The sequence below is a fragment of the Cygnus olor genome, chromosome 29, assembly GCF_009769625.2.
Source record: "Cygnus olor isolate bCygOlo1 chromosome 29, bCygOlo1.pri.v2, whole genome shotgun sequence".
In the NCBI taxonomy this organism is placed as follows: Eukaryota; Metazoa; Chordata; class Aves; order Anseriformes; family Anatidae; genus Cygnus; species Cygnus olor.
The window spans coordinates 983,861-1,011,735 of record NC_049197.1 but is presented as its reverse complement, the minus strand read 5'-3'; the positions used below and the strand labels follow the sequence as shown (position 1 = coordinate 1,011,735).

Below are 27,875 nucleotides of genomic sequence, written 5' to 3'. Positions count from 1 at the left end.
GGGGAGGTGGCGGGGACGACGGGGACGAGGCTTCTTTGGGGGGAAATAAAACGCTTTTATGCGGCAAACCGAGGGGAGGGAGAGGGGGGGAGGCAGCTGGGCAGTCACCGTTCCCGGCTGCGCCGAGATCGGCGAGCCGAGCGCCTTCGCCTTCGCTTCGGGGCAGCGATCTGCAGCTGCAGCGCTGCTGGGCGCTGGGTTGGCTCCCCCGGAGCTGCGAGCACCGGCTGCGGCCGGGCCAGCGACCGGGGCGGCCCCCCGGGGCCGCGGGTGCCCGGTTTGCCCCGGGGCGGAGCGGGAGGCGGGCTGGGGCCGTCCCTGCTCGGGGGCAGCCTTCAAATAGCGGCGGCGGGCTCAGCACGGCGCAGCGCTCCAGCTCTTCGCACCATGGGCGGCAAGAAAGTGTGCGTCGTGGGCTCCGGCAACTGGTGAGCACCCGGTGGCCGGGCGCTCCGGGTCCCCTCGCGGAGCACGGCGCTGTCCCCGGGACACCGGGACCCCCGTGCAAGGGCCGTGGGGTGCCCCGGGCTCCCCGGTGCTAGCAGCCTCGGTGCCTACGGCTCTGCTCTGCCCGTGCAGGGGCTCGGCCATCGCCAAGATCGCGGGCAGCAACGCGGCGCGGCTGAGCACCTTCGAGAACCTGGTGAGCATGTGGGTGCTGGAGGAGGAGGTGGGCGGCCGGCGGCTCACCGAAATCATCAACACGGAGCACGAGAACGTCAAGTACCTGCCGGGACACAAGCTGCCCCCAACGTGGTGAGTGTGGCCTTCCCTGCCGAGCACGAGAGCCGGTGCCGGCAGCCGGGCTCCCCGGTGACAGGTAATAAAAAGCCGTGCCGGGAGCTGCCGCAGCCCCGCGTGCTGGCTGTGCGAACGACGGGGATGCACGGGGCTCGCTTACACGTTCCCAGTGACCTTGCAGCGCGCTTGGATGAGCCGCAGCCCTGGCCACCCTCGCTGCCCACCTTTGCCCCTGCTCTGGCATCCCACAGGCTGGGCTCGAGGCCATGCGGCTGCCTCCGAGCTGGCATCGGCGGTGAGCGGCGAGCCGGGGCGCTGCTGCCCTGTGACCGTACACTCAGCCTTTTGTGCTGCCGAGCTCCAGCCCCTCTGCCCCGCCAGCCTTTGTGTCCGTCCTCTTACAGGGAAACCCCACGCACTTGTCCTCCAGCCCCCGCTCCCCTTGTCGTGGACAGGGGCAGGCCCCTCGCCACGAAAAATCGGGCGCAAGTCCTGACAGTCCCACCCTGCAGGTGGCAGAGCCAGACCTGCTGAAAGCCTGCGCCGGGGCCGATGTCCTCCTGTTCGTGGTGCCCCACCAGTTCATCGGCAAGGTCTGCGAGCAGCTCAAGGGCCACGTGAAGAAAGGTGCTATCGGGATGTCGCTCATCAAGGTGTGAGCAGGAGGAGCGCTGCCCTGGCAGCTGGGGGTTACAACTTGTGCGGGGCTGCAAAGGGGAGCCAGGGGGGTTTGGGAGCAGAAAGTGGGCTCTGGGGTTGTAGTGGCGTACAAGAGGGCGTGGGAAGTCTTTGTTGGGGTTTGGAGGTGTGTTCGTGGAGTGGAAAAGGGTTGAGGGCATGCAGGGGGTCTTGAGCTTGGGGGGGGCTGTTGGGGTGACAGCATCGCAGGATGGGGAGCGACGGGGTTGGGACAGCGGGGGCCAGGTCCTGCCGGAGGGGACAGGTGCTCATCTCTGCCCCTGGTTGTCTCCCAGGGGGTGGACGAAGGACCAGACGGGCTGAGGCTGATCTCAGACATTATCCACGAGAAACTGGGAATAGAGATGAGCGTCCTCATGGGGGCCAACATTGCTAATGAAGTGGCAGAAGAGAAGTTCTGTGAAACAACCATCGGTAAGGAGCCAGCATCCCTCCTCATTAGCAGCCACCGTTTCTGACGAGCAGGAAGACGTAAAGGGGGGAGCGTGGTGCTGCCTAGAGAGAGCCGTCCCTTTGTCCCTGTGAAGGCAGTGAGGCTCCGTAGGAGCTCGATGAACTGATTCACAGGGTTTGCAGTGTGATTGCTCACTTCATTAAAAACAGGGTTGTGTGTCTGAAAGCTCCTGCCAGCACCGACTGGGAGCATCTGGCAGTTGGCCTGGTACAAGTGAAAGGGATGGACACTGAGAGAGACCCTTTAGGAAATAGAGTTCACCTACCTTTACCTCACTGGGTTTCAAGGGACAATCACCTGGATCTCATGTCGTTGTTAGCCAGGGCTACTTGAGACTTTGTCTGGCGGCAGCTCCTGACATCCTCCGCACTGTTTGTGAACCATACACAGCAGCCAAAACCAACAGGACAGTTCTCTGGGTTAGAAGTTACAAGATTCAAAGTGTCCGTGTTTGAAACAAAAGCAAACAAGCCATGCAGAAGGCTGCAGGGACCGGAGACGTGGAAGCAGAGCTTGCTGTCACTGCAAGCACAGAAACACTCCCATGCAGGGCCCTGCAGGAACAGAGAGCGCAGCAGCCTCCAAACACAAATCTGCAGTCTCTGAAGACGCCTTTAATCTACTGGGCATGCCGCTTCTCTCTTGCTCAATGCAATGGCAGGCATCATCCCCATCTTCTGGGAATCCCAAGGTTGAACCTTGATTATCCGCCAGGCACTGTACGCCCGGCACTTTGTGGTCCCACAAACGTTTAGCAATGTCCAGCAGTTGAGCAAGAGATTCCTCTCACTGCGCTGGACGCAAGGGCTACGCTGCAGGAACATACCAGTGCGCTGGAGAAGAGAACAGCCCTCCTCTGGGGTCTCCTTCACATCTCCCTCTCTCCTCACGCTTCTCCTTTTGTCTCGTCAGGGTGCAAGAACGCGCAGCATGGGCAGATCCTGAAGGAGCTGATGCAGACACCGAATTTCCGCGTCACGGTGGTGCAGGAGGCTGACACCGTAGAGATCTGTGGGGCGCTCAAGGTGGGTGAGCTGCTCGCTGAGGTCTGCAGATCTCGGTTAGCAGAGCCTGAGCTCTGCGGGGAGCTCTGGGGAGGAGGCTGCCACTTGGATGAACTCCTCTGGATATTGCACCCTGGCTCGCTGAGAGGCTTGGGCAAAAGGCCAGCTTTTGGAGGCAGCTGTGTGTGTCCTGTTCAGCTCCTCGGAGGGATTGATGGCTGCTAGACAGGCAGGGGCAGGCAGCAGCCTGCTCTCGGGATCACTCGGGCAGCTTGTGGATGTGGCAAAGCCCTGGGCTCTAGTGGGAACAGATCACTCTGTGCTATTGTCTTCCAGAACGTCGTGGCTGTAGGGGCTGGTTTCTGTGATGGCCTCGGCTTCGGAGACAACACGAAGGCTGCTGTTATCCGTCTGGGACTGATGGAGATGATTGGCTTCGCCAAACTCTTCTGCAAGGGGCCCGTCACCCCCTCCACCTTCCTGGAGAGCTGCGGGGTCGCTGATCTCATCACTACCTGCTACGGTGGTCGCAACCGCAAGGTGGCTGAGGCTTTTGCCAAGACTGGCAAGGTGAGCAGAGCGGGGAGCAGGCAACGAGGGGGACATTAATACCTGCATCAATCTGCTGAGTTGGCAGCGGCAGGGAGCCAGCTAGCCTTGTGGCATTCTACTTGCCCAGCGCCACAACCTGGCTCCAGGGAAGGAACTGTGGGGCAGTGGATGGCATCGCAGGGTCCAGCTCCCCTCTCTGTTGGGTTGTTTCAGTCTATTGAGCAACTGGAGAAGGAGATGTTGAACGGTCAGAAGCTGCAGGGTCCCCAGACGTCTGCTGAGCTGCATCGCATCCTTAAAAGCAAGAACATGGTGGAGAAGTGAGTGCTCTCATCCCCCTTGCCTGCTTTTTTCGAGGCTGGGCTGGGATCTTCCCTGCAGATGAGGGAGGGGAAATCCACCCTCGGTGTCCCTGCAGCTCAGGCAAAGCTTTGCACTGCCCGCATCCAGCCTGGTGGGTGAGGCAGCACGCCTCAGTCCCACCTGCTCCCGCCCCGTGGTCCTGCGTGGCGCAACAGAAGTGGAGGTGCTCTGACTCCGCCAGCTCTGGCAATGCAGCAAGGGCTGATTTTGTTCATCTGCCCGTAGGTTCCCCCTCTTCACAGCCGTGTATCAGATCTGCTACGAGGGCAAACCTGTTACCGATGTCATCAAGTGTCTCCAGAACCACCCCGAGCACATGTAAGTGGGCTCTGCCTGCAAAACCACCAATCCTGCTGAGATGAGCAGAGAGCTCCTGCCCGCACCAACTTGCTGCTGCTACAGCTTTGTGAGGAGTCCAGATTTCCTGGGAGCCTTTGCAGAGCGCTGGAAGGGCAGAGGTTCCCCTTCTCAGCCCTGGAGACTGCCAGCCTGAGCCTGGCATCTGCACGGAGGTACCTGCTGATCTCCCTCTCTCTTCGAAGGGCTCGTTTAGCTTCTGCTTCTGTCTAGGGTCTGCCCTGAGCGGGGCTGAGCATCTTCCTCCTTTCACTTTCTTTTGCTGCGATGGACTCAGTTCTCAGAGGGACTCTGCTTAAGTCGTCTTGATCAATACAGGCTGTGCAGGAGGCACTGCCTTGGAGGGCAAGCTTTGCTATTAGCCCCATGGGGCCACCTCGCATGACACCAGCTCTTTCCTGCTTGCTGCTGTTGCTTTTGGCTTTACTGCCTCGCAGAGGGGGCACGGTTCCCTGCCAGGCTCCACCAGAGACTGAAGCTCCTGAGGACTTTCAAAGGGGCTGATAATCACTCTTCTTTCTAAGAAGCACCAGCACAGAAAATAGCTCTTTGCCACCCTGCCATGCGCTGCTTCCCCAGCCACCACCAGCTGCTCCTGCTGAACGGGACGGCCGAGGCTCTGCGTGTGAGGACAGCTCCGGAGGGAGCCCTCGGAGCTCAGTTATTCAGCTTTTTCCTCTCACACCCAAGCCTGGCCGCTGACCCCTTTCGTCACTGATTTGTCTGTGCTAATTCCATGCCCGCTGACTGTCCCTGGGCAGCCTTCCTCCCTCGCCTTGGTTTGTCCTCTGGCTGGCTTTGGCAACGCAGGGACCAACTGCCCCAAAGTTTTTCTGAGCAGCTGGCAGGCAGCGTAGCCCTTGGCAGTGTACCTGCCGAAGCAGTTGGGCCATGGTGCTTTTAGATGAGTGATCCGCAGCAGCTTTTGCCTTCACTCTGGCTTGCTCTGGTCTGTGCCTTAGGCTGCTCTTTGCTTCTTTCCGTGGCTTTATAGGAGCTGAGAAAGCAGGTTCCACGCTTTCCCTGCTGCCCCTCGTGGGAGGGTGCTGGCAATTGCCCGCTAGCGCAAGGGGCAGCAAAGGACGTGATCCACAGAGGTACAGGCAGACCTCCAGCATCACAACAGAGGACAGAGGTCTCGTGCCTCATGCCGTGCCTTTGGAACTTGCCCCTTGTCCAGCTGGCTGCCACGTGCCTCTCTGGGCCTCTGAAGCTGGTTCACTCTGCTCGTGTTTGCTCAGGCCCGCGTGTCCGGCGGTTCACTGATCCCTGTCTGGGCTGGCAGGCTGCTGGAGCTGCTGCAGATCTCGCTGTCCGCCCCCGTTCCGGGTCCTAGTGCCATTGGGTCTCTGACTAGCAGTGTACTTTATAAATGTTTAAAATAATAATAAATTTGGAGAGGGAAGGGGAGGCGCACGTTTTTCTCTGTGGTTCCAGTGCATCGTTCTCTTTGGGTTGGTGCCTGCTGGTCTCACTAAGAGTGCGGGAGAGGGCACTGGCTGTTCCCTCCTGGCTCTGCACCCTTGTGTGCTGTTCCAGAAATGAGTAAGAGTGCCCCTGCAGGACAATGTTGGCTCAGAACACAACGCAGCGTCCCACTTGCTTTTTCTCAGCAGCAGTTCCTGTGTTAAAGTTTGGCTGTAGGACTGGGGGAGGGTAGAAACTGCAGCGCTGAGCTGGGTACAGAATCCTAACCTGGGGCCGGCAGAAACCATGCCAGGATCCCACTGTGCCACCTGTACCCCAGACTTTGATGTCTTAGCTTCTTGGGACAGTCTGTGCTGTTTTATTCATCTCTCTCCAGCTTCTTTTCCCTGCTGGACTTGCCTCATCCCTGCCTTTCTTTGAAATACATCTCGTACTGAGTGACCTTTCCAGGACTGTTAGTTCTCCGCTTGCCCTCTTGCTAGGGGAATTTAATCTGCTGGCAGTGCAGTTGTTTCTGTGCCTTTTATTAGACACGCATTCTCGGCAGCACCCTACGACCTTTAAATTCAACTGAGCTATCGTTCAGAAAGTAGCCAACATCGGCTTCCTCTGAGAAACTTTAGTGAGCTTGGAGGGAAGATAAAGGAAGTCCAGTGTCTTCTTGCAGGGTTGGCACAACTTCTAGTTCCCTTTGTCTTGATGGGCTTCAGGAATCCCAGCTCAAGTGTTTGGATATGAGGCTCATGCAGGGGAGAGAGCGTCCAAGCTCTCCTCCCTAGACACATTGCAGTCTCTCACCTCAGCATGTAAAGCTCTTGCCAGCACCTGCCTGGAGCTGCAGCAGGATCAGGAGCTGTGTTTTGGACTTAAATTTAGCTGTTAGCTCATCAGCTACAGAAGTACATCGCTCCAAGCGTGGCTTTCTTTGCCACTACACACGGCTGGCGGTGCCTGAGCTCCTGTAGGCCTTGTCAGCATTTGCTGAAGGTCCTGAGTCTCACCTGGGGGTGGCCAGCGTATGCATCCCTTGCTTTCAGACTTTTCATGCCTTGCGCTAGCGTTGGAGTTCATGAGCTATAAAAAGTCTTCCCTTTGCCATTTGGAGTTATGTTCTGCAGCCTCAGCACATCCAGGCACTGCAGGGTCTGCACGGCTCAGGGAAGAAGCTCAAGAAGACACAGGCGAGGGGGTAGCCCCGTTTCTTGCACTCTGAGCGCCTCAAAGAGCCCACAGTCTGGGGCTGCGCTGTGCCTGTGGTATCAGAGAATCCCAGAATCATTAGGGTTGGAAAAGACCTCCAAAATCATCTGGTCCAACCATCCCCTACCACCAGTATCACCCACTAAACCATGTCCCTAAGCACCATGTCCAGCCTGTCCTTAAACACCCCCAGGGACGGTGACTCCACCACCTCCCTGGGCAACCCATTCCAATGCCCGACTGCTCTTTCTGAGAAGAAATGTCTCCTCATTTCCAACCTCAAATACAAGCAAGGAGCTCGTGGCTTGGGACGAGAGCACCGCACTGTGCCAACAGCAGCCACGGCGCTTTTGGAGGCACACAAGCTCTCCAAATTGTGAGCCGCTCCAGACGTGAGCACAGCCTGGGCCCTGAGGGAGGGTGAAGAGGCCAGTGACCACCTCAGGGCTGGAGCGGGGACTGGGGTGGCCCAGCCACCTCAGGGCTGGAGCAAGGCGCCCTTCGCTCCATCCCGTGTGAGGCCGAAGATGGGCTGGCTCCTCAGCCTCACACAGTGCTGAGAGCACTGAGGAGCGAGGAGGCCCTGGGGGAGCCGTGCTGAGGGAAACGGGCCTGGGGGACGGGGGACAGAGCCTGAGGGACAGGCGACGACAGGGCCTGAGGGATGGCGGGCTCCTGAGGTGAAGGAGCAGCCACACAGCAGATGGCGCCACAGCCCCCCCACACACACCCTCAGACTACAACTCCCAGCAGGCCCCGCGGCCCCGCTTTCCCCACGGGGACGCTACCGGGAAGCGCGGCCCTGCGGTGGCGGCGGAGCCTGGGAGCGCGGGTAGGGACCGGGACCGGGACCGGGACCGGGACCGGAGGCGGGGGGGGGGGGGGGGGGGTCGCTTGCTGACCGCCGCCTTGTGTTGCAGGCATGGTGTCCGGCAAGCAGCTGGCTGACTTCGGCTACAAGGCGTTCTCCGGCTCCATGATGCTGCTGACGGTGTACGGCGGGTACCTGTGCGGCGTCCGCGCCTACCGCCTGCTGCAGCGCCGCCGGGAGCGGGAGGCGGCGGCGGCGGCGGCGAGGCCCGAGAGCTGAGGGGGGGGCTCGGGCCGTGGATTCCCCCCCCCTCCGTAATGCTCCCCGGGGCCGGGGCGGCGCAATAAAAGCCCCGTGAGAAGCCCCCGAGCTCGGTGTCGTGTCCTCGTCCCGCCCCGGGGCTGGGGGAAGGGGTTGGGGTTTTGTTAGGGACGGGGGTTTGGGGGTTGATTTAAGGCGAGGCGCGTGAAGCGAGGTTCTGAAGCGTTTTTTTTTTTTTTTAATCGGAGATAAAGAGTAAACAATGGTATAAAACGGTAACAACTCAAGGAGTTTCCCCAATTCTGCTCCTGCTCGGCGCGCAGGGCTGCCCGTTGCCCCCAAGTACCATCAAGTAAAAAATAAGAAGCGAAGCCCGCGGCGTGGCCGCCTTGCCGGCCCAGTGATTTCCTCCACAGAATTGCAAAAATCAGAGCAGCAACATTCACTTCTGGCTAGAAGTACAGACGAGCAGGACTGAAACATTTTGGGGAAAACTACGAGCAGCCCCCCAGCCCTGGTCCACCCTCAGGTCCTAGCTTAGCCAACTCGAGCCAGTACATCTAGAAAAGTCTTCAAAACCATGACTTGCAACAGAAAAAAAAAATAAAAAAATTAAGGCATGTACTGTGAGAGTTGACTTAGGGGCAATAAGCAAACCCCCTCCCCCTTTTTGGAAGGCTGTAGGTAAGACTTCAGAGGGGCTTGCAGCACCAAAAGAGGCAGCAAACGCTGGCCTGGTCCCTCGTGACAGCAGAGATAACAAGCGAGAACCTCCTCCTCAGCCTACAGCACCCCACCACCGAGTCAGAACAGCGGTTTTGTTGTAGCACAATCCAATTCAAAGCCTGGCTGTGGTCCAGAGCGCTCGCAGTAGGGCTGAGGAAAGTCTCTGCTACAGCCCGGGTAGCTTGGAGGTGGACCAGAAACCCACCCCTCTCTCCGTGCTCTGAGCAGCTTCTGGAGTGCATCGAGGAGCCGCGCGGAACCTGCGCTGGAACAGTCACCGAGATGGCACCCGGACCCTCCTGCGGGCGGCAGCCAGCCTCATCCGAACTCGTTTCCACCTTGAGTTGATCCTAGTAAAAACCAGTTTGTCACATACAAACACACCTCTGCAAATATCAATGGGGCTAAGATTGGGTACAACATGGCTTAAAATGAAATCTGTGGCTTTGGTTTCGCCCTAGTAATCGGCTTTCTCCCTTCTGTCGTGCAAAGCCTTTGACTGGTCTGCATTGTGCCCATTTCAGATTTGCTGGAGGTTTTCTGGGGAAGGGGTATCTTGATTAAAGATCACATGGGAATGTGGAGCTCAACACATCTAGATATTTAAAGACAAGTTCGTGTTTGCTCAAGGCTGACCCACAGCCTTACTCCTCTTCTGTCCACTGGCCACTAGCCACATGGCCATTAACGCGGTTGGAGCCATTGCTCGAAGTGCTGAAAACTCCTTTTGTGCTGTTGGAAGTCACATCCTCCTCTTCAGAGCTGCTCTCTACATCACTGCGGTCGTCTTTTGACACCTAAACAATTCAAAAGAGATTGGGTAGTGGGAAGGGGAGGAGGGAAGTTGATAAATTCACAGGAAACAGCAGTAAAAAAGGTTGCGTCCATGTGATTAACCAGCCTCGGTCACTTACAATTACCTTCTATATTCCGTCTGTAGTAACTTCAAACTTACTAGGAAGAGCCTGTCATCATGTACAGAAAGCAAGAAAGATGTTGAAAAGGGCAGCTGGGAGCTACGAGTTCCATTTTTCAAATACCCTGTCCATCTGTGGAAGCACTGCACATTCTTGCTCTCACCAGATCAGAGGATGCTGTAGATCTTTGCCTGTTTTTGTCTTCGGAGAGCCTCATTCTAGATTGGTTAAAGGCTGCTTTTCCAAACAACAAATGTGTTTTAAATTGAAAAAATAAATCTTCTCACACCTTTATAATCAGCAAGTATGATGACAAAATGTATGTATATCACCTCTAGAGAGCACACTCGAGGGAGTGCCTTTGATATTTTAAAAATTAACCAGCTATATTTATCACATTACTGTTTGCACAAAGCGCCTCCCATTTTCACAGCTTGTGGTTCATACACGAGATCCCATTTACGAGCAAAAGCGTGTTTGGACAGCGGGCTGTAGAAAAGAGACAACTATCCAATCCAGCAAAAAACAGTTCAGGTACAGAAGGAGCATCTCAGCCACAGGAATCTAGATCTGCTCTACAGAGTTATGGTTTTAGTTAAAAGATGGGCTGCAAACCCAGCTGAATTCGGTTTGTGCGTGGGATTTTGAACCTTTGGCAACCCCTCCAGCCATGGCCCTGGCCAGGAGTCGGCACGCGTCGCTGTTAGCTGCGCTCAGAGTGCCACCGGAGGGCAGTGTACCAACACCGCAGAGCCAAGCGCACCAGAAGGTGAAGGGAAGGGATCGCAAGCCCGGCCCTAACTGCAAATAAGCACCTTGGTCGCTGGCTGGGCGCCAGAGCCATAAACGCACCGGTGCCGAGCTGTGGCTGCGTGAATGGCACATGCTTTACATACCCCAAGGCAGGCTCTCCACACTTCTGGCTGCGACTAATAGCCCTCATTTACTTCACATGCAAGCACTTTGTGGCTAGCATGTTTCCAGGCACTTCGGGACTCGATCCTACTCTGCTTGCTCTGAGTCAGGCTTATGGCTTTCAAGCAGTACCAGCCAGGAAGTTTTTCAGCTCCAAGGAAGACGTGGCGGAAAGCCAGGTCAAGTTAATGATCTCCAGGATTGGTTCTGACAGGCCTGTTGGACGTACTGGCTTCTGTGTGTTGCCAAAACTTCTGGTATCTTTCCCCACTCTCCTATATTGGAAGTTCAAAGGGTCACAGGAAGGAAGCAGAAATCCCTCTATATTTTTCCCCATTATCCGGGGGGCTAGTGACTGCTGTAATCCTTTTCACAAAAAAAGGACTGCCTCTCTGCTGCCCTCTTTCACCCAGCAGATTGTTAACGAGCACTAAAGAGACATCGGAGTCTCTGTGGGCCTACGAAAGCAGAAAGGTCAAGGTCATGCAGCCATCTGACAGCAGAAGAACAAACCACCACAGGACACTGCTTAGACCTCTGAGACCTTTGGAAAAATCTGCGTTTTGGCGTACTGTCAAAGCCAGCACTGTGCAAAACAGGGAGTCAAACATTTTAAGAGAAGGCACTACCCATCTGAAACCCCAAGACCATAGCTTTGTGTTCGTCTCAGCCTAGAAACAGACACAGATGTGTTTCAGTGTAGAAACAGAAGTACAGATCACACTTACATGCAAAGGATGAAACTGTCCAGCTCCAATCTGGCACAGAGGAAAAGGAGTGAGAAAAGAATGAAGAAGACAAAGCTTAGAGTCCTTTCTCTGGCTAGGTCACCTGGACAGGAGAGAAGCAAGGAAAGGAAAATAGATGTAGACCTCAGCTGTAGGAACAGCTGCACAGACAGAAAACAAGCCTTGCAGTAGCAGCTGTGGCAGATGAAAAAAATCACGTGCATGCTCTAAACCATGTCTTCCTCTGATGACGAGCGCCACAAATAGCTATGATATATTCTTCAAGGTTATGTTCCATGCGTAAGGGCAACTAAGAAATCACACAAAATAAAGCAGAGCTATGAGAGAAACTCAGATACATGATAAAAAAGGCATTTTGTGCCAGTAAATCAGTTGTTGCACTCTGGTAGATGGAAGGAAGCGGCTTCAACTGATGGGTTGGCCAAGTGTCAAATTAGTTCCCAGACTGGCTTTCCCTGTCTCATGCCCCTTCAGTTGAAGTGCACCTTTTAAGCTTGGCAACTTAGGTTGCAGCCAAAAGTCAGCATTGTTTGCTCTTAGGGTACCATCTGCTGCTAACGAGTTGCTGTAGTTTCACCCTCATTCTCCCTAAAACCCCAACACAATTGAAATTCGAACACTTACGACTGAAGCTAGACTGCACCCCAGTAACAGCCAGCACACTCCCCAGAATTTCTGATAACCCTTTCTCCTCTGCATGCTGCAGCTCAATGCCTGGCCGTGCACTGGCAGCCAGAAGCCTTTGTCATTGCTAACAAGCGGAAGATGCACAATCCTCATCGCAACCCAAGAACCAGCAGATGCTGGAAAGCTAGCAGCTAAAAACCGGCCCGTTCAAATTGTTCAAAAATGAGCTTTCTAATGCCTTAAAGTCCAAAAAAGGACTTAACAGATCTGTCATCACCATCATTATTACAACATCTCAGTGTACTGGGTAATGGCATTATTTCCCTGTATGACCAGAGCAGAGCGGAAAGCATCCTCGCCTTTGTATATACCTGGCCTCTCAAGTCTGCAGAGCAACCAGGGTGAAAAAAACAAACCAACCTGCTCTTCTACAAAACATTTCTGATGCAATTACACTGAGAACTAACACCAGCCCTCACCGAAGGGCTCAGTTCCTCAGGATTCTTTCACAGACCTTATGGTCCTCTTACAGAGGGCCCAAAACAGTCACCAACAATCTTACCTTTCCCCGCATGAGGGCCTTGTAGGCGGTGCGAATGATGAGATAGGACCAGATGATATGCAAGATCTGCAAGGTTACCAAAAGGCCATTGAAGAGCCACCATGAAGGATAGGGACCAATCAACTCCCAGCTTTCAAAGAGGGTTGTGTTCAAAATCCTAGAAGAGATCCAGAAACACGTTACAGATCAGTTGTGCTGGTAACATGGCTTCCAGCTCTAAATTAAGATGACTGGCCAGCTGCACAACAGTCGGTACCATTTAAGCATCTGTTGCTTTGCTCCCGTCAGAGCAGCAATGCATCTAGTCTCTTGCCAGAGTTAAGAGACAGACTAAAGCTAATTAGAAACATTTGAATGGAGCAACAAACGAGAGAAGATGCGAACGTTCCGCAGTTTGGTTACACACACAGATCTGCTGCCAATTTCCTTCTCAACAGCATGAACGTTTGTAATAACTTTACAGGAAGTGATGTCAAGCTGCTCCAGTCATCAAAACAATTGTTAACACATTCCTACTCGGGCCGTCTTCGCCCATATTTAAAGATCACAGAAGAATTTTGGTCCCAGTAGGTCTGCCTCCCTGTGTGCTATTCCCTTCTCTCTTATTTTCACAGGTTCCTCCTGCCAAGCTGGAGGGCTAGAAACTAGTTCACGGACAAAGCATTGTGCTTTCTTTCATTGCTGCTTTGCTGTTCTCATCGCTGGGAGTTACTGCCAGTACTTAAGTAATTTAATAAACATTTTAGACTTTATGAAGTAGAGATGTGTGGAGAGACCTTTAAAGATGCCATTAATTTCACACAGCTTTGAACACTTCGCAGGAAAATAAAAACAAGCCTTTCAAAGAAGAACCCGAGCCCCCCCCAAAATACAGTTACAGAAACATCTACCTCCTAGCTGGCTTATCGATGACTTACATGCAACTCCAGAGGTCTGTTGATGTTTTACACTACTAATTAGGGAAGTGAATAGACATGAAGTGAAACAGCCCAAGGCTTGCAATACCACTGCAAGCTTGCCAGATTTCTGCACAAAGCTGTGGAATTACGTTACAGCCAGTGGAAAATATATTAAAGATTTACAGGACTGCTGAGCAATAGCATGATGCAAGAGCATCACCTTATGACAGACAACGGCAAGAAAAACAACGACAACTACCTCATCTGTCACTGGAAGGAGACAGTGGAAACAAAGGGATTAAAGGCCCCTCCTTATCCAGATTTCTTTGATGCGTTTTCTGGGAAACAAGCAGGAGCTTTAATTGCAACCCTGATACCAAAACATAAATTAAGGGCTGTTTCTGTCTGCCACTAACGCACACCAAAAGAATAGCCATGCAGGCTGTCCATCGCTCAGGAAAGAAATATATGCAGTAAAATCAAAATAAATTGAGGGATAATCAGCTATAACCAAATTTTCAGTACACTCTTTCAACAGAAACAAGTGGCTAACACCAGAACCACCTCACCAAGCCTACTGGGGCAAGAGGGAATCTCATTATACAACGATTAGCTATAAGCCATTTAGCCAGGGTTTTACCTCTCCAGAAACCTCAGACCTATTTTAGGCTCTACATAGTCACGACTCAAGGGTAGGACAAAAGTGCCATAAGAAATCAAAAGCGGCAATGATGACTAAGCCAGATACTCAGAAATTAATTTTACTTCAAGAGACCATGCCTCAGCTGTAACTATTTCCAAAACTTCTCAAGTCAAGAGAAGCAAACAACCCTTTGAGTCGTTCAGATACCAGCTGACTCTGCTCCAGCTAATGAGCATTGTCATCACTTCGCAGTAAGAGGAGAGGGGCCAGCTGTGCGTTAAGATTCTAGTCACTTTTCACACTCTCTCAACTGACTGTTGAGAGGTTTCTTCATATTTTTGACTGAAAGTACTGCTCCAAATGGTATTTGGGGTGTCTGCAACTTCAGGCTGCCTTGAGGGGACAGGCTGTATTGCTTGCAAGAAGTCTAGGTACAAAGGCTTTGCTTAAGGGCTTGGAAGAACAAACAAGACCTTACACCTCACGGTGCTTACCAAAAAGGATAAATGCCCAACCGTGTAACAATGAATACGACACCAAAGAGCATGAAGAAGGCATCACACAGACGCTGGTACTTGGCATAATTGGCTAGCTTTGCAGCCTACAAAAGGAAAGAAATATGAGAGTGTTATTCCCTTCATGCAATCATGTAATTACCAGGCTGTAGAGCTCCAAAACCCTCAAGCCATCACATTTGTAAGGACTTAGGAACATTTAGGGATTATTCTCAGCAGTTATGAGGAAAAGCTGACAAGGCAGGATCAGCAACACAGGTTTTACGGCATATTTAATGCTGTTTTAGCAAGAACAGGAAAGTCAGCTTGCTCCCCTGAGACCACACTAGCGTTAGGTAAAGATCTGAAAGGAAACTCACCTCTAAGAGGAAATCGGATGCATCATGGAGACACAGCACCAGCGTTCCAACCCGCACCATATTATTCATGTAAGAGAACGTAATGAGTCCAATTGTAGCCAAGTGATGGACGAACATGATCAGGAAGTCCTGGAAACAGAAAAAAGAATTCAGACCCTTTGGCTGTCAAACAGATACAGATGTTTAGAGCAGAGCCACCAAACTGACTAACTGGGGTCAGAGGATTACTTCAGTTCAGTTCAGACTTGACTCCACTTCATATGAAGCACAGCTCATCACACAACATCTGTCATGATCGCTAGAGGTTCCAGAAAGGTCTCTCCCAGCACCTGTGCTTCTGTAAGGTTGCAATTCTGCGTACAGAAGTACGGCAGTCTTTGGCACATACTCGCAAGATCAAGATAAGTATGGCTGCAGAATCCTCTCAAAAGATTGATAGGACAACATATGGTCCTTATTTTTGGCTCCTTTTGGTTTTGCAGTCATATTGCTAGTCCTTTCAGCTCTTGGCACAAACTGTAAGCACGCTGTTGTTACTGTTGTCAGCATGTAAAAACCTGCCAGAGCATAGCAGGCATAGAACACAAGATAATCCAACAGCAAGAGCTAGGCCACTCCAGTTAAAAAGTTTTCACAATGCACGTACATTCAAGGCTGTGTTCCAGTTCAGTCCCCTGGGTACAACACTTACACTCCACCTCAGTGTAACTTACCATGAGGAATGTAATACACAGAGCACAAAACTAAATGTTATAAACAGATTATATCAGAGATGCTGTTAATCACACTCCTTCTGCATCTACTCTGTATTTTGGAGCTGATATTCCAGTACAGGGAAATAAAAATAGTTCTCTTTTTGAACAGTTAATGCAAGAATTGGGATAATTCGTTACTTTGCAGTTTGTGTAACAGACGCAATAAACTATGATTTATTTTGAACTGTTTTCCAACAGCAACAATAAGCCAAATCCTAGAACACAACGCAACGGAATTAGATTCCAGCAATCATGACCAGTCATCATTCTGCTACATACACAGATGAAAAATTACTTTCAAAAAAAGAATGCATTATCGCTTTAGTGTTTGCCATTTTCTCATCCTGCTCAGCAAGGTAATGCTTAGAGCATTTTATTTTCCTGCTTTCTTGCAAGCCTTCTAATTAAATCTTTCTTTTTTCTCTCTCAATGATTTGCTGACTGTTTATTAGGAGGTACTGACTGATTCTGTTCTTTCCCCTGGAAGGTGAAAGGGACTCTCGAGGCTATACCAGGTTGCACAGCAGGCTTGCTCCTCCCTTTCCCCCAGGACTGTGTAGTGATTACAGAAGGAGGTAGGCTACACAGAGATGTGAATGAGGAAGAAAATTCAGTTATTACTATGCTTCAGCTCTACTGGCCAAGCACACTCACACTTTTTGTTAGTCTTGTCTATTTAGCAAAGTGGTTAGTGCAATTCTGGTTAATCTCACCTTCCGTTTAATGTCTGTAAACTGAGAAAACATGAGAGACCAATAGAAGGCCAGCTCCAAGATATAGTAATAATAAAGCCTGGATGTTAGAGGCTGGAAAACAAACAAACATAGCACAGTTAGAGGACAAAATACTTCAAAATTTACATTAAAATCCACTTCTTCCTTCCTTCCCATCCCACTCTGTTCCTTCAGAATGCTGAGGCATAAGTTAAAAGATCCAGAATTAAGGTTTAGTAAAAACAAGCTTAAGCAACAGCCATCTTACTATAGGCTTATTCACACAAGCAAACATTTGTTTTTGACAGCAGAATCTTACTCTTTTTGAATAAAGTTCAATGTTTACAAATCATACTGCAGCCTCTTGGATTAGGAAAACCAGGCACTGAACCAAACTGGCTGGCCTCTATACAATCATACTTGCTGCATAATTAAAATAACACTGTAAATAAGTTACTTTTAATAACCTCAGCAGCAAGTAAACACAAAATGAGTATGAACTGAGTCTCTTCCATCTGAGGAAACGCTGCTGTTAACAAACCTAACCAGGATCTGAAGACACAAAGGGCAAATGCCATCTTTGTACCTACAGAAATGGATGGCCATTCACTAAGTAGAAAGCTTACCAGGTTGCAGCCTGTGCAGCATGCACAGAATGAGAAGCAGACGCATCTAATGAGTTTCAATTTGCTGTCATTAACAAAAATAAGAACTGAAATTGTGAAGATTTGGATCCAATAAGTGTTTACGTCCTACCTGAAAAGGATAGTTGTACCAGCACTGTCGTGTGTCCCAAAACCAGGGTGCCTTTAAGGAAAAAGACAAGTTGTTATTCTGCATTGTTTTGTTGTTGTTGTTGTTTTTTAATTCCCTACCATCTAAGGCAATTGACCACTACAATGCTGTTTCACATAAATTGTATCTCCATTCTACCATCCAAGCTAAGTTTATTGTAAGACATCATAATGATTTAAAATATTCTTTGGGCACCCAAAGGCAAGCTATAATGCAATGGAAATACAAAGAATAATCATACAGCTCTAATAATAATGACCCAAAGAGATGAATCTGTATCCCTGCAGGAAGGAAAGAGCTTAGCAAGAAAATAAGCAGCTCTCCACACCAAGAAAGCAGGGCTGCCCCGTTCTGGTGTAACGCAACAAATAGGTTTCTAATATTTCCATAATGACAGATTTGTTTAGAACCAGGATCTCAAATAAGGGAACACAAAGATGACTATCACCACTGAACTCCCCTTGTTTTAAGCTAGGCGCAAGCACAGAAGGCACGCTGGTAATCAAACCCCTTAAATTTCAGCAGGACAGCCAAAATCCAGTAGCACATCACACAGAAGAGTAAGGCGGGAGGGGTGTGAAAGATCTACTCACCGTCCAGAGAAACCTGATTCCATAAAAAAATATACTTAAATAAAATGTAAATCTCCACCTGGAAAAGGAAGCAGAAAATGAAATGTATGGAATAGAAATAGCTTCTGGTTAACATTTGTAACAAAAATTGGAACAAACCGTGAAAAAAACAATTCTGACACCTAAAAAGCATTCACCCACCAATCGGTAATCCTCCACTTGTAAACATTTTGTGCAAGGATAAACTTATTTAAGAGTTTTCAAACCAGACTAGTTTGTATCAACAGCGAAGTCCAGAGTGAACATGCATCTTTCATATCAAATCAAGATAACAACAAGAAAAGTCATTGTTATCCAGAAGGTATCCTAATAAATGTATTTGTCCCTCTTACCTTGTGGCTTTAAGTAGACAAAGCCATACTGGGGGGAAGAATTAATATGAAGAAAGTTACTGGAAAGGAAAGAAACCAGCACAGGAGAAATAAGTCAGGAAAAAACGTTCAGCTGCTACTACACTAACAGGGGTAACCATAAGCATTCAGAAGGAAACAAAGAACAAAAGAATGAATTGAAATGAAAAGAACAGGAATCCAAGAAGTGTCTGTATAACATAGTACACACACACCATTGTGCAAGCCATAAGCTCACTCTGTTTGGGAAAAATGCTGGTCTACAACGTAAGTGTGCAGACAGCAGACTTGTCTTTGGTATAATTACTGGAGTTGTGCACATGCATATATGCACACACACCCCCTAAGTGTTACTGTCTGCATTATGGACCTGGTGGGCTATGAAAAGCTGCTTATCACAGACAGGAATGATTCCCGTACAGGGGGTCTGGGCTGTGGTGCACATATACAAAGTATTTGAGAATAGGAGGGCTTTTTTAGGATTGGTTAATGTCTTCCAATTGCCTATATGAGTATTTATCTTCCACCAGCCAACCCCAAGACACTAGTTTAAGTTAGCAGCTGACAATTTCAGTTAGAAAAGAGAACATACAGCTGGAGCTTTAAGATGAAGGCACATCTTGGCCTCTGCACAAACATACATGCTCTCACAAAATTTAGTGAGGGTGGTGGGTTTGTCCTGGTTCCTCCGATGACGAAACCAGCGCTGGATCTTTCGAACATCCCAGTCTAGCTGCTTTGACAAGCCTTCTAACCTTTTTCCATCTGGAGACTGAAGGAAAATGAAACAAGTGTCATTTCTCCTACTTCTCAATCTGTGTGCAGTCTGAAAACCCTTCTGTACTATGACAGAAACGATGCACAGAGAAAAAAAAACACACTATGAAGGCACTACATACAGACTATTACAGTTTAGAAGCAAGAACCTGTTGCCACAAATTTTCATTCAAGTTTAACCATCAAAAGCCACTAATGACTTAATTATTCAGAACACTTCTGGTTTAGCATTTCCTCATCTATTTCGTCATTTGACAGCACGTTACTACACAGAATGCAATTGTTCTGTTTCTTAATTTGGGAGGAGGAGCAACTTTTAAAATGTCCTGCCCTACCTGTTAAAACTTGCACATCAACTCGACCTGTCCAGAATTCAGAGAGATCAAAGCTGAATCCATTTAAGGGTTGTTACTCACTGTGGAGTTTAGGGAAACTTTAAAGTAAGAATTTGGGTTTAACACATCAGATACTAATATATTCCAAAAGGGCACGATGGAGATGGCGTTATTTCCATTATCACTTTTAAATTTATGAATAAAATTAAACTTGACAACTGAAATAACTGCACAATGAAGAATGCATCGCTCTTCTCCGACTGGAAACTCTACTGGCAGTTTATTTGTTTGAATAATGACATAAACGGATTTATAAGAGCAAAGCGAACAAAACCTGATAACTACCTCTAAAATGGCCCAGTGGTGAGATAAGCCACGTTAGTTTCAGACCAGTGTCCTTTTAACAAGCTCTGCCAGGGAGCTCTTACAACTGAAAGATGATAAACACATTTTACCACCCGAGTTACATACAAACCCAAAAAGCTATGCAGAATGCTCATTTAATAAAGAGTCACCAGACTGTTGAACCGAAAAGCAGAATAATCAGTCATCCGATGTTCAGTACTGAAACCACGACTTTCTTGTAATTCCATCGCTGCCAGACCTCTTGCCTCTGTACGAGGCTCAGGTTCGGGCTGCCTGACACTTGTGCACTGGAAGCGAACCTGCCTCAAAGGAGAACGGACAGAGCTCCCGTTTCAGAACAGCAATGACATCTTCCCCCTGCATCAGTGCCACCCTACATTCCGATCCTCCAGATCTTAACAGCACACAAGCGTACTGGTACAGTTAAATGCAGCTCTGTTTTCATAAGCTAGATAAATTTTGCACAGCATGCATCCCCATGGGTTTCCTGAACATTAATTTCAAGGACATCCCCTACATAAAAGTCCTCCCCACAAATGGCATCAAATTATAGGGGCCTTTCAGTTCACATGTCATTCCAAATACTTCAGAACTTTAATGTTCCCACGAGGCAAGTTTTGCTAAGGTTTTTATAGAATTTCCCTTCCATTCACTGAGTGCTTTATCTGCTGCACTCGAAATGAAGTTCAGCATCACCAAATGAGAACATAAAACCTTCCATTTTACTATCTTTAATGAAAATCTATCACACCATCTGGGTTGATTTAACTGTCATATTCAATAGAGTACAGACAGCGCGCAATTCCGTCGTTCCAAAGTGAAAGAGCGCTGTCAGCTCAAGTGAGAGAAAAGACATGAAGCTGATAACAACAGAAATACCTACTGTCAACATTGAACAGCCTGCCATTTGTCAGGGCACGCTTCCATTGACCGAATGGCTTTACTTGTGGAAGTGACTTCCACTGTGACAGCTGTTGAGCAATCGCACAGAGGAGGCAAAAGGAAGATGAAGGCATTCACACGGCTGGCCACCAGACCTCAAGGGAGCAGTGCTTTTCCAATGGAAAGTGAAAGATGCTAGGAAATTTCTTGTTCAACCAACGGTTGCCACCCGTTCCCTTCGTTACAATTTGGACAAAGGGAACTAAAGGAAGAAACCTCTTATCTTTTTAAAAGGCAACAACTTTGATTCAAAAAAGATTCCCCCATGTGCAAAAGCTCAGGTCAGCCATAAAGAGAATTTACGTTCCTACGAGAAGATCTCAGAGGCAAAACAAAATAAGAGCACACTCGTGCATGCACAGTGTGAAACACACTCTTCACAGTAGAGAAGTGGAAGACAAAAAATACCAACATTCATTCCTACTGGCCTCCGTTTCTAGCAGAATTTGCAGTCTGACTCACCTTAGTGATGGATGTAAACACTTTCTCTAAAATTGCATTAGGCTGGGCTCTGTGAGGTCCACTGTCTTGAATGCCAAGGTTTATGGCACAGGGCTTGGCAATAAATCTGAAAGAGTTGCGAACAAAGAGCCACATTAAAACAAGGCATTAGTTTCCCTCCTCTGCCTAAATCACAACAATCCCAACTCGTCACAAATTGCAAAACCTATTCAAAAACCTTTTGAAGATCTTCACTCATGTTGCTCAAAGAAACTTCACAGGTAAAGAAACGTTTTTTATTAGTCCAACTGGTAATTGTAGACAGCACATACAGTACGCACATCTAAAATGAAAAGTTAAACCTTAATGCCCTTGGCTTGCAGGATCAGGATACGTTAGCTCAGAAATAAATAATAGACACTGATGGGAGATCTCTGCAAACAACTGCTAGAGCCCCCGAAGCACCACGAACAAAACACCTTACTTCCAGACTGCTTCTTGGTGTCGCATAGCTCAGAAAAAAAGGGAAGTTCAAGTGACACGGTTCCTAAAAGACACAGACGCAGTTCTATTTTTCCCCAAGAGGACAAAAAAAAAAGTGTCTTATTTCCTTAGGAAGAATGGGGAAGATTTACGAAGTCTCTCAGTCCGAGAGCCACGATCTCAACATCTCAGTCCTGCATGCACCATGTTTTCCCAAAGTTGATCAAGCACTTTGTGAATTTTATAGCACAGACACTCCAAAAACTAAAATGAATATATATGCCTTCAAAACTAAGTAGGTTTTGCTGTACCTTTGTGTCAAGTTGGCCAAGGGATACTACGGAAAATGCATGTGTTACCTGAAAACGTGAATTGTATTCCCTCCTGTCGGTGGGGCAAGAGCTTTCGAGGTACAGCAAATTCAAGAAAAACATCAATTAATTTGAGAGCACGTAAAAAAACCTGTTTCTCAAAAACAATTTTGAAAAGGACCCCAACATTTGCATCATTAAATCTACTTTGCCTCAAAACAGAGATTGATTCAGAGACAACTTTATTACACATATGTATTCCATTTAGAAGACTTGGAGTGCCATTAAGCAGAAAACGCTGCTTTTTCCAACCATTAAAACTGTTGCCATTTCTCCTTGTGCTTAAAAGAAGAGATTAAAATTCAGCAGGATCATTACCCTAAGTGTTCCAACCACAATCTTTCTTGGGAGTACACTGTTAATATTCCAGTAACAAATAGCTACGACTGGATCTAAGAACAGACACAGGTTCTAGGGCTTTCCCCTTGAGAAACCGTGGATCAGCTCATGAGTAATCCTAAAGGAACTCCTCTGCTTTCAGAAAACACTAAACAAGTACCAGGCACCGTAGCACCAGGTTTCACTGTCCTGCCCTGTTTCTTCACGTGTCCTGTTCGTTTCAACAGTCGTAGCTAAAGAAAAAAAAAAAAACAAAACACAAAAAGAAAAAAGGAAAGGGTGATTTCCTTTCAGCTTGGCTCTTCCCTGCTCTAAAGGCTCACTGCTTCCTCTACAATCTAGACCACCAGCCAGCAATCATCTTAGGATGTTATAAAACACTTGGCTGGACCTTCATAAAAGCGCACATCTCCATACTTTGCTTTCCTGCAGGATACACCATGACAACAGCAAAGGAGCACACGTGTGCAGTCGCAGTATGCCAGATCAATACCTTTATTTCATTTGCTGGAACACAGTGTTTGCAGCTCCATAAAGAAAAAAAAAATCCCAAGCTGGCCTGAAGATACTCAGGCTGGGAAAAGTTTCCTCGTATGTCAGAGAAAACCTGGAAATCTGCAAATCTGCACATTCAATACATTTATTATTCAGGAGACTCTGCTTAAGAGCCAAGAGGAGAATGAATGGTTAAGAAAGCTCACATGACGCACAGAATGTGGCTTTATCTTAGAATTCAAATCCTGAAGCATCAAAGAAAGAAGAAAACATCTCCTTAGATAAAGATATAGAAATGAGTGGAAGTAATTCACTTTAGGACCTAACGCTTACCAAAAAAACAACAACCAACCAACCAACCAACAGCTCTGCAGAAAACTATTCCTGAGTTGTAAGCTTCCTTCACTAGAAGGCTTTGGAAAAAAATACAGATGTTTCCAGAAATCAGGAAAAAAAAATCATCAAAAGTAGGCTACAGACACTGCACAGGACTCAAGGAACTCAGTCAAGCATGCCGGTGAGCACAGAGCAGAACAAAACCCCCACCAACATTTCTAGGTGCGCAGAAGCAAGCAGACATCAGTGCAAGCGCACAGGACATGCCACACTAAGGGAGGGCGTCCCAGCCCCAGAAACAGGAAGGAAAAACGATGGCAGCAAGGGATTTCGTTACTTTTAGGGAAGTCTAGCCCAACGCTGTAACATTGCTTCTCTAACTCGGCAAGTAATGGCTCCGTGCAGTGGAATTGCAAATCCCATTGTACGTCTGTCCGTCTGCAGGGCTTCCTGAGCAGCCACGCGAGGTGTTTTTACCTGGCCGCGACGCGCCTGGCTCACGCTCAGGAGTCCATGCCACTGCCCAGCTGTCTCGGCCAGTTACCACCTTGCAGGTGGAATACGAAGCGAACAATCCACCCTGCTGCCAGTCAGAAATACAACAAGGTGATGTGCCTTTAGGGCTGAGCTAAGGTGACTGTGGTGTTTTACAGTGTTGGCCCCAAAATAGATTTTCAGATGTGCAATTTTTGCAGCGTATCTCATAGGAAAAACAAACAAACAAACAACTGCACAGCAATAGCAGTTAAGCACCAAAAAACGCTGCCCAAAACGTAGAATTCCCATTCTTTCCAGAATTCCCATTCTTGGGGATATTTGAAACTGAACAGCACCACGAGCAATCTGACCTGACTAGAACATTAGTCGTGCTTTGAGGAAAGGACTGAAAAGGTGACCAAGAAGTCCCTTCCAATCTAAATTACTTTATGATACCATAGAAATACTCACTGCAGCAACTATTCCCAAGGTCAAGATCCTGCCACACCCTCGCTGCAAGGAGTTATCATCATTTCACTACTTTTATTAGGGTTTTCTGAACACGTACCTGCGCATTGATGTAAGCCATGCCTACCAACCTATCTGTTTCACCCTGGTTATTAAGACGAACTGATTTTGAAACCAACACCAGTTTTCTAGCACGCAGACTCACGTATAACAAGCACTTCCCGCGCATGTCGTACTTGACAAATCCAGCCTCAGAATCCTCCTTTATGGAACAGTTTGGTTCGTCTGGTAAATCCCTACTACAGTTCTGAAAAGGAAGAACAATCCCCTAAATAAGATTTATAGAGTAGGCACATCCTGCAGCTAATGCACTCAAGAGTTCATCTCTTTATAGTCTCTCAGTTTCACTGTGTTAAGATTAAACCTCGTTTAAACTGCACCAAATTTTCCAGACAGCACTGACAAAGCAACATCTAAAACCAGTTTATTTTTTCCCCTACCAGAACGAGCACAAGCAGCATATCCTTCCTCAGATGCAGAGAGTAACAAGAATACCTGTAAGTGAAAAGGAATTCTGGTGTAAACAAACACCTTGTACGATCATCAGGCTTTGTGTTTTCCCAGATACCTGGGAACTATTTTATGCCTGCAGTGGGACAAGATGCATAGGGAGAAACCACAGCAAACATAACAGAGAAAAAAAAAAAAAAACAAGCCACACAAATCTGTAAGCAGAAGTACTTCTTTATCTTGCCTGACCAAAAATCCACCTTCAGCCAAGTCAGGACCTTACCTCACCCTGCAAGTCTTGGCTCATCCCTACAGTCAGGTTTTTAGCACACGCTATTCCCAAGTCGAGCCAGCCCAATGAGTATTTTGCCATCATCGTGATGCAAAGGCTAATTTACAGGAGCATTTGCCAACAGAGAAACGTGTGCCAGTGTAACAAGTGTCAGTGTAGCAAAAGCACTTCCTCACACTGAAGATCTACGGCAAACAGACAAAGAGAAATGAAGAGAGGAGCTAAAACAAAAGAGATACAGACATTTATAATTCAAGTTCTGAGTCATCAAGTCCAATTGCCAATTGTGTGTCAAGGAAACCATTTGACTTAATCATCCCCAAGGCCAGAATTGGGGTATCTGCACAAGGGGATTTTATTAGACAAAACTGAAGTTTCGACATCTTCAAGGTGGCAGGAGAAAGAAGAAAGCATTTCTTGAAAAATGTGGTCTTTGTAAATAAACATGCTAGAAACAACCTTGCATTTTGCTTCACAATCTACTTTCACTGGGATACCACCACGGAGACACACTACAGCGTTGACACTGTTAAAGGAAAGGAACAAACCCTCTCAGGAAGCAGCCTGTGGTCTCTAGGTTCTATTGCGCAGGAGGAGTACTTAATTGTTCATCTGAGCCCTCCCTAAACCAACACCGCAAACGAAATTTCACATACCGGGGCACAGTGCAGACATTATCAGGATAAAATAATTGTTAGCAGGAGGATTGTGTTATTAGGTACAGTGGGATGCACTGTAGCTCTCTGAAGGTCTCTTAATCCAGAAAAAAGAAACTTTTGCACTTCTTCCCCAAGCTAAGACACCTGGACTGAGCTGGGGAAGCGAGGAGACCTCCCTACATTACTCCTTCCAGGGGTAGCATCCTGCCTCCCAACTTCCTTGCCTTGTCTGCTGGCAACTGCATACATCTGGCCAAGAGGAGCAGCAAGATGCAAAGCTAAGATGAGGTTTTGGCACTGCCACGTATCTGGGTGTTCCTGGGTCCTCTGCACTGGTTTGAGCTGAGCATAGCTTTCTGAAGTACTTCGAAAGATAAGATGGAGAGGGAAGGAAAAAAACGATGCTCAAACTTCTCTCCTACTCTGCTTACCTGCTTCACATTTTTCTCTACAGTTCTCCTGTCTTTTTACTTAGTCCCAGTTCCCTCCTGTTGTTTAATTTCTGAAAGCTCAAAAAAAAAAAAGGTACACTTCTTACAGAAAACTTGCAAAATAACACCAACTCAATCCCTAATTGCTTTAATCCTACAGGCCTTTCCACACTCAGAAATACTTCCACTCTTTTGTTGCAGAAATTTAAGACGAAATCAACCTTTAAAGAACTATCTGAACAGGTACCCAAGGTGTTTTAGTTGGCTTCACGTAGCGGTTCTCTTAAGCAAGCTGCGTTCGTAATTAGTGTCTGTCACCCACAGAGCCTGCCCTGCGTACGGTTATAGGAGATATCCATCATGCAGAGGATAAACTCCTGCCTCAGGGGAGAGTTAATACACGCTTATGGATATTCAAACAAATGGGAAACGCTGCATTACACCTGCTTATGGGCAGATATGCTGATCCGCACGCGCTTCCGTCACGCGGGGGGATCCACAGCTTGTTTAATGATACACCAGGCCATGTGAACGAGCCCTATTTCCTCATCCAGGAACTGGGACGGAAAGTACACCGCGGGCAGAGCCCAGCAACGCCAGCAAGCCAAGCTGGACACGAGCAGAAAGAAATAAAACCACCTCCTGGGGCTCTTCTCCTCGCCTTACCTCAGCGTCCAGCACCTGAGGAGCCTCTCGGGGCCCAAAGCCACGGGAGAGGGGAGCCCTGGGGGGAGGTCCTGCGCGCCCTGACAGCCCCAGGGACGGGTTTTGCCGTTCCCTTTCCACTCAAGGAGATAGAAAAGAAAGCGGGGGGCGGCTGGAGGCCTCGGAGCTGCCTGAGGGGCGAGGGGGGGCCCCGAGCCCGGCTGTCCCCGGGGCCCGTTGCTAAAGGACCCCAACGGCCTCGCCCCGAGGCAGGAGCTGGAGGCCTGAGGGGAGGACCGGGGGGGGGACCGGGGCTCACCTCTCGAAGAGCAACCGCACGGCGAAGATACCGAGCGCCAACGGGAAGGCGGACAGGACGTGGCCGGCCCGCGGGTACTGCAGCCCGCTGCCCGGAGGGCCCGCTTCCCCGGCCAGGTCCGCCCACGTCACGTTGTGGGGCAGCCAGAACCGCTCGTTCCAGAACCAGGCCCGCAGCGCCGCCGCCGCGGCCGCCGCCATTTTCCGCCGCCGCCTCCCTCCCTCCCTCCCGTCACCTCCCCCCGCCCCCCGCTACCGCCGCCGCCGCCGCCGCCACAGCCGCCACCGCCAGGGGGCGGGGCCTCTCCCCAAGCCCCGCCCCCCCTCAAACATGGCGCGTGCGCGGGCCCGGTGCTGCCCCGCCCCGCCCCCGCCGCGGACCGTTAGGCGCCCGCTGCGGCTCGCTGAGGAGAGTGGGCGGGAAGGGCCCCGCGCCCCGAGGTGGCGCTGGGAGAAAAGCCCTCGGGAAAAGCCCCGAGGTGAGGCTGAAGCACGGGCTCCTGTCAGAGGGGCTCGGTCTCTGCCTTGGGAAGGTGTTGGGTGAGGCAGGACCCGAGGCAGCCTCTGTGGGATCAAATGGCGGTGGATAACCCAGCCCGATAACCCCTCCTTCCATAAAACCCACTCCATCAACCCCCCCCCCCCGCCCCCGATAAATCCCCCCTCCATGAATCCCCACTCGACAAAAGCCCCCTTCGATAAAGCCCCCCCAGATAACCCCCCTCCATAAGACCCCCAACTAACCCCACACACACCTCAATAAACCTCTTGGGCAGCATTCCTCACACAGGCTTACAGCCCACTTCACTCACCTCAAAATCGGGCTCTAAGGCAGGACGGCGCAATTTCTCACATGAAGAGTTTATGGTAAGGTACCACGGATTAGTTTTACTAATAACACCCATGTGTTTAAACATTTAAGGAACAAACACAGAGTGAGAGGTATGCTTGTTACCAAAGTTTAAGACAGTCGTAATAGTTTTCAAAACATTCAGAAAATTTCTCATGTTTTCAGCTTGACAGCCTTGGGGCAAGGGTTACCAAGTAATGCAACCTGGCCTTTAGGTCAGCTTTTTAATTAGGTTCTCAAATTCTCCACGAAGGCGGACAGCATCAGCTTCCTTCCCCATCGCAGCAAATGATCCATCTTTCATATAATAGCC

General features: G+C 49.1%; 3 protein-coding genes across 4 annotated transcripts; 2 read left to right on the top strand and 1 right to left on the bottom strand.

Moving 5' to 3' along the window:
• Positions 1 to 387: 387 nt before the first annotated feature.
• GPD1 (glycerol-3-phosphate dehydrogenase 1) lies at positions 388 to 5,575 on the top strand. The gene is given in 8 exon segments (XM_040539829.1): positions 388 to 428; positions 580 to 760; positions 1,254 to 1,394; positions 1,716 to 1,854; positions 2,807 to 2,919; positions 3,235 to 3,468; positions 3,664 to 3,770; positions 4,039 to 5,575. Coding segments are annotated over 8 exon segments (1,053 nt in total). The 3' UTR covers positions 4,136 to 5,575.
• A 1,952-nt stretch (positions 5,576 to 7,527) lies between these two features.
• Positions 7,528 to 7,978, top strand: LOC121061173 (cytochrome c oxidase assembly protein COX14 homolog). The gene is made up of 2 exons (XM_040539607.1): positions 7,528 to 7,630; positions 7,719 to 7,978. Exon 2 carries the CDS (start codon positions 7,721 to 7,723, stop codon positions 7,886 to 7,888), a length of 168 nt encoding a protein of 55 aa, XP_040395541.1. The 5' UTR covers positions 7,528 to 7,630; positions 7,719 to 7,720; the 3' UTR covers positions 7,889 to 7,978.
• A 134-nt stretch (positions 7,979 to 8,112) lies between these two features.
• CERS5 (ceramide synthase 5) lies at positions 8,113 to 26,991 on the bottom strand. Of its 2 annotated transcripts, XM_040539604.1 has the most exons (10): positions 26,714 to 26,991; positions 20,910 to 21,015; positions 18,669 to 18,799; positions 17,639 to 17,696; positions 17,007 to 17,057; positions 16,251 to 16,343; positions 14,783 to 14,911; positions 14,403 to 14,509; positions 12,367 to 12,523; positions 8,113 to 9,393 (listed from the first exon to the last, which is right to left on the bottom strand). In XM_040539604.1, exons 1-10 carry the CDS (start codon positions 26,911 to 26,913, stop codon positions 9,241 to 9,243), a joined length of 1,185 nt encoding a protein of 394 aa, XP_040395538.1. In that variant the 5' UTR covers positions 26,914 to 26,991; the 3' UTR covers positions 8,113 to 9,240. The 2 variants fall into 2 exon arrangements, with proteins under 2 accessions (XP_040395538.1, XP_040395539.1); XM_040539605.1 differs by lacking the exon at positions 16,251 to 16,343.
• Positions 26,992 to 27,875: the final 884 nt, after the last annotated feature.